Genomic DNA, 5158 nt, shown 5'->3' with positions numbered 1-5158 from the left:
ATAGGGCGAGGGTCTGGCCACACCTCCCGAGAACCTGTCCTTACAAACCTGGAGAGATATGGGGCAGGCTGCAGACTGAAACATTCTGCAGAGACCATGACAGTGTCTTCTTCTACCTGATAGTGAATTTGCACGCCACACGTGTCAAACGATCACTGTCAAAAGTGCTATTCACTGAAAAATCAAGAAACTGAGAGAAATGTCATCAAGCTCCAGGTGACAGTAAAGTCAGAAGTGCAGGGACCACAGCACACTACAGAACCCCTAGTGCTAACAGACACAGAGGGCTGGCATGTTGGAAGGTATGCAGACCCTCCAAGGGCAGAGATCACTGTCCACTCGAGGGCCAGGGAGCTGCAGCCTCACCCCCACCTCTCATGTTGCCAATGGATCCCTTCTCAAGAACAAGGCCCAGTCTCCCGAGCCCCCACAAGCCTTGGTGCCAAGACCTGTGCCAGAGCATAGCATGTGGTCAAGGAGCAGAGCCCAAACACTGACAGGAGTGCCCCAAGAAGGTGTCCTCATGCCCTCAAGACCACTGTGAAGACTCCACAGTTCCAGAAAAATGGCACAGCTTCTGGCTACACCTTGGAAAGGAGCAAGAGCCTCGCAGCCCCTTTGGTGAACCAAGTGTGTGCACCACTGAGCAGAGATGCATGTGGCTGACCAAGGACACAGGTGAGGAGGGTGGGTGCTCTGGACAGATGCTGGCGTGTGCGTGGCTGGTTCTGCTGCACCTGCAGCCTTGGTGCCCCACCCTCAGGTAGCTGTCACCGTCAGCATGACAGGCCTCACCTTGCGAGGGGCCAGGTCCCAGGACATCCCACAGTCGACAGGGGACAGCTAACTAAGAATAGAAAAGATCTGTTTCTGACAATAAAACTTCCGGGGAGGGTGTTTTGGTCATTCTTTTAAATCAGAGCAGCCTTTATTTTCAGCAATGCTGTTAGAAAAGGCGGGCAGGGCCCACTGAATGCGGCTCTCACACACAGCACCAAAATATACATTAAAAAAAAAATAAAACTCACACAGCCCAGCCCTCACACTCATACACCTCCCCAGACGCCACACAACCCCAAACCAAAAGGGACAAAAACCCAACTCAAGACCCTCACAGGTAAGAAGTCTCTGAATAAGGACTTACAAATGTATATATTGTCCTATGAAAAAACAAACACAAACTAAGGGGGCAAGGAAAACCCTTTGGACGCAATCCTGACAAGCCTTAGAAAGCCGTGAACACACTGTCTGCCTCTAACAGGGAGAAAGCAGCAAAGCTGTGCTCTCCATGCGCCTGGAGAGGGAGCTGTGGGAGGCTGGCGTCCCGGGACAGCCCTCGGCGCCGACAAGTCCTCTGGCAGCCAGGCCCTAGAGCTTGGGGGAAGAGACAGACCAGGGGGCACCCAGGCCACATGCCATAAGCACAGTCCACAATCAGTTCCCAGTGTGGGAAAGGGCCATTTTCCCCGCCAAGAAGGTGCTGATTCAAAACAAGGTGAAAGGGGAGACATTCTCTCTGAAGTCTCAATCTCCTGGCCAGCGGTGGCTAAGGTCCGGGCAGTGGCCTTGTGTGGGCCGCCGAGAGGGCCCTACTTGGGCTCCTCAATCACACCCTTACTGAGGTCCGTCATCTTGGGATACTTCACCTTCTTCTGGTCCAGCTCATTCTGAGCCCACAGCAGTAGTTTCAGTAACTTTGCCAGCTTGGGGGTTGACTCACGGTTTTCATAATCCAGGACAGCTTGGTTAACTTCACTCCACACCTGGAAAACAAGGAAGCCAAGGAAAATAAGGGTATGAATCAAACACCAGAAACAGAGCAGAATTTGGAAGGCTGTCCACCCCAAGCAGGTGGCACCGCAGCCAGGCATGTGGTAAGGCGCTCGGGTCCCCAGGCCCAATGCTGCCACAGAGCCCCGAGCCCCACGCCAATGCATCAGATGGGATCTCTGAGGACACGTGCAGCACTTCAGTGACGAGTACACGTCCTGTCCTGAGAGCTGGGGTAATGCAGGCAGAGGGAGCAAGTTCAGGGAGGTGAGGAGCCATCAAGATTGGCTGGCACATTGAAGAAAGAGTAACGGGTTCAGAAGAAAACCTGGAGATTTTAAAGGAAAAAAAAATCCAACAGTTGCCTATTTCTGAGAGAAAGGCCAAACAAGGAGGTATCAGCAAAGAGGGCCGAGAGCTGTGTGATATACTCAAGTGTAAGCTAGCGCGCAGATCACCGCATGGCAGCTCCTGGTGAACAGAGAAGGTTTCAGATCAGGGAAGAAGCCACAATAAGCACCGTGTGCTCCCAAGTTCCTGTCTCCCGAAGCGCAGGCCTCGTGGGCCCCTCACCTTCTGTCGCTGCATCATGTTGAGCAGGTCTCCGAAGGGTGACTCCTCGGGGCTGTCGAAGGCCAGAAGAGCCAGCGTGCGCTCCATCTCTGTCAGGCACTCCCTGCTCTCCTCACCCTGCTCAGCCAGCTGTGTCTGCGCAAATTCCAGTGCGGCCTCGGTCTCCCGCTGCCGGATCAGCTCAATCAAATGCTGCTGCTGCTTGGGGGCAAAGACAGTGGCTGAGGCCCCCCTTGCCAGTGGTCTCCAGTGCCCCTCAGAGGGCAGCTTCCCAAGACCTCAGAGTGGGGACATGGTCAATTTTAAACAAGAAACAGTTTCTGAGATGCATGACAAATAGCTTCAAAGTCCCTCCCCATGCACTTGAAAGCAACACCCTCTTCATAAAGGTCATGGTTACTTCTGACTGCTCCAATCAGCCCTACTCAGGAAGTCCTGTGAGTGGCTGCGGCGCACCTGCAGGTGGAAGTACGCACAGGTGGAATCTGTACCTGCAGGTGGAAGTACAGGTAGCGGTTTGTGTCCAGGAGCTCGGGGTGGAGGCTGTTGATGAGTGCGATCGCCCCCTGGATCTGGCCTTTGAGGATCATCTCTCGGATTCGGATTCGCTCATCAAGTGTTTCAAGATCCACGCTAGGTTCAATCCCAGACTCCATTCGGAACTTCTCCGCTGCCTCCTTAAAGCCCTCTGAACATGGAAAAACCTTCACTGCCAGGAATGGCAGTTAGAACCACCACCAAGACTTTCCACTCCTGAAAGCCAGTGGCCTCAACTCCCCCACCTCCAGCCCTCTCTCAGGATTTAGTATCTTTGCCATTTAGTACTTGAGATTTAGAAAATGAAAAGAGCAGAACTCATTCTCTCCCCTTCCCCTACCCCATCCACAGACACAATGGGGTCCACAGACATTTCAGCCAGAGGCCACAAGGAGGTGTGAGCACTCGGTGTTTCAGGAGGGCACCTTCCAGAGGCTCAGAGGCCGCAGAGTGGTTCCAGTGACTCAAGATAGACTGTGAACACTTGTAAGTCTGTAGTGCCAGCTCTGCCTGAGGTAACCTGTTGACTGTCCTCTCCTGGAAAGTCCACAAGTCATTTTAACATTAAAGACACGACATGTGTAAAGGCCTGTATGCCGTCATCACTTTTCCAGTGTTTTTAAACTGGGGGAAAAGGGCTAGGGACTAAGGAGGAGGAGGCAGGCTTCATTTTCTCTCTTTTGAACACATATGGACTTTCTTATTCTCCGTCATTTGTGACACAGACAGAGAGAGCGAGAGCGAGTGTGTGTAAGACAGACAGAGAACGTGAGACGTTCTCTAAGAGCAAGTGCGCACGTGAGAGAGAGTGCACGAGCAAGCCCTAGTGGCACTGTAAGCTAAGCACCGGGCGGCTAACCAAACAGATGGTGGTTCAAATCCATCAACCATCAGACGCTCCACAAGAGAAGGTGAGCAGTCTGCTTCCATGGAGATCCATAGCCTCAAGAAGCCTGCGGGCAGTCCTGCTCTGTCCTGCAGGACACAGAGAGTTGGAATGGATGCGAATGCAGTGGGATTTTTGCATTTCCTTCCCAGTACCAGTGAGCTCTGTCAGGGCCTTAGGACAACAGAACACTTAATAGCTTCTGGCCAGGACATGTCAGCTAACAAGACTTAACATATTTGAGAAAATTCTTAATTATCTTCATGTGTGGCTACAAAATTGAGAGTCAAGAAATTCAGTCCTTTTCTGAGGTCTTAGAGACTCGAGTACCTGTTATCCTGGAGAAGCTCACCAGGACAATGTGTCTATTTACTGAGCGTTCACACTGTTTCTTGAACCTAACAGAACAGTGTCCTGGAAGCTGAGTGGCAGAGCTCTGCTTGCTGTACAGAAAGGGAAAACCCATCCGAGGACGAGGCAGCATTACCTGTGACAAGGTAGTTCATGATGAGGCGGTTCATGTCTGCTCGCTGAATATGTAAGTTATTGAGTTTTTCCATCCACTCATCTTTTGTAATTTCATCAGGCTTTTCTGTATAACTCATTCTGACTTATTCCTACATGGAAAACAAAAAACAATCATTATCTTAATGAAATGAAGAACTCTGACAATCATGATCAGATCAGAAATAAAGAGTCATTATCACAAAGAAAGAGGCTGCACACCAGGAAGCAGTCTGGAAAGCAAGGGGGGGGGGCAGAGCGCCAGGAGGCAAAGTCTGGAGTAGGGAGGTCAGCCAGGGTCAGCTTGAAGGAGGACCTGTGGGCAAAGAAAGGAACTCAGATTCTGGTCTATATGCAAAGGACAGTCACTGGGGAGTTATAAGCTCAAAAATACAGTATGGCTCTCTAAGAAGAGGGCAACGAAAGTGAAGAAGGAAGCCCCTGCCCCTCCCAAAACTGACACCAAAGCAAAGCATTAAAGGCCAAGAAGACAGTCCTGAAGGGCATTCCACGGCTTCAAAAAAAGAAGATCCACACATCACCCACCTTCTGGAGGCTTAAGACACTGAGACTCTGAAGGCAGCCCAAATACTCCTGGAAGAAACCCTCCAGGAGAAACAAGCTTGACCACTATGCCATCATCAAGTTTCTCTTGGTCACTAAGTCACCCATGAAGAGGACAGAAGATAACAACACACTTGTGTTCATTGTGGATGCCAAGGCCAATAAAGCACCAGTTCAAATAAGCTTCAAAGAAGCTCTATGATAATGGACATGGCAAAAGCTAACACCCTGATTAGGTCTTATGGAGAGAAGGCCTATGTTTGACTTGCTCCTGACTATGATTGATGCTGTCAACAAAACTGGTACCATCTAAAATTAATCCAA

At 50.8% G+C, this 5158-nt stretch overlaps 1 protein-coding gene across 1 annotated transcript; it reads right to left on the bottom strand.

Annotated features, from left to right (window-relative positions):
- Positions 1–1589: 1589 nt before the first annotated feature.
- Positions 1590–4371, bottom strand: GID8 (GID complex subunit 8). The gene is made up of 4 exons (XM_006896877.1): positions 4254–4371; positions 2835–3031; positions 2344–2541; positions 1590–1763 (listed from the first exon to the last, which is right to left on the bottom strand). The coding sequence occupies exons 1-4, from the start codon at positions 4369–4371 to the stop codon at positions 1590–1592; spliced, it is 687 nt and encodes a 228-aa protein (XP_006896939.1).
- Between the last annotated feature and the right edge of the window lie 787 nt (positions 4372–5158).

This window comes from Elephantulus edwardii, unplaced genomic scaffold, assembly GCF_000299155.1.
Source record: "Elephantulus edwardii isolate Elephantulus edwardi_28Jun2011 unplaced genomic scaffold, EleEdw1.0 scaffold00193, whole genome shotgun sequence".
Taxonomy (NCBI): domain Eukaryota; kingdom Metazoa; phylum Chordata; class Mammalia; order Macroscelidea; family Macroscelididae; genus Elephantulus; species Elephantulus edwardii.
Note: the sequence above shows the minus strand (reverse complement) of the source record. Positions and strands in the feature narration are given on the sequence as shown.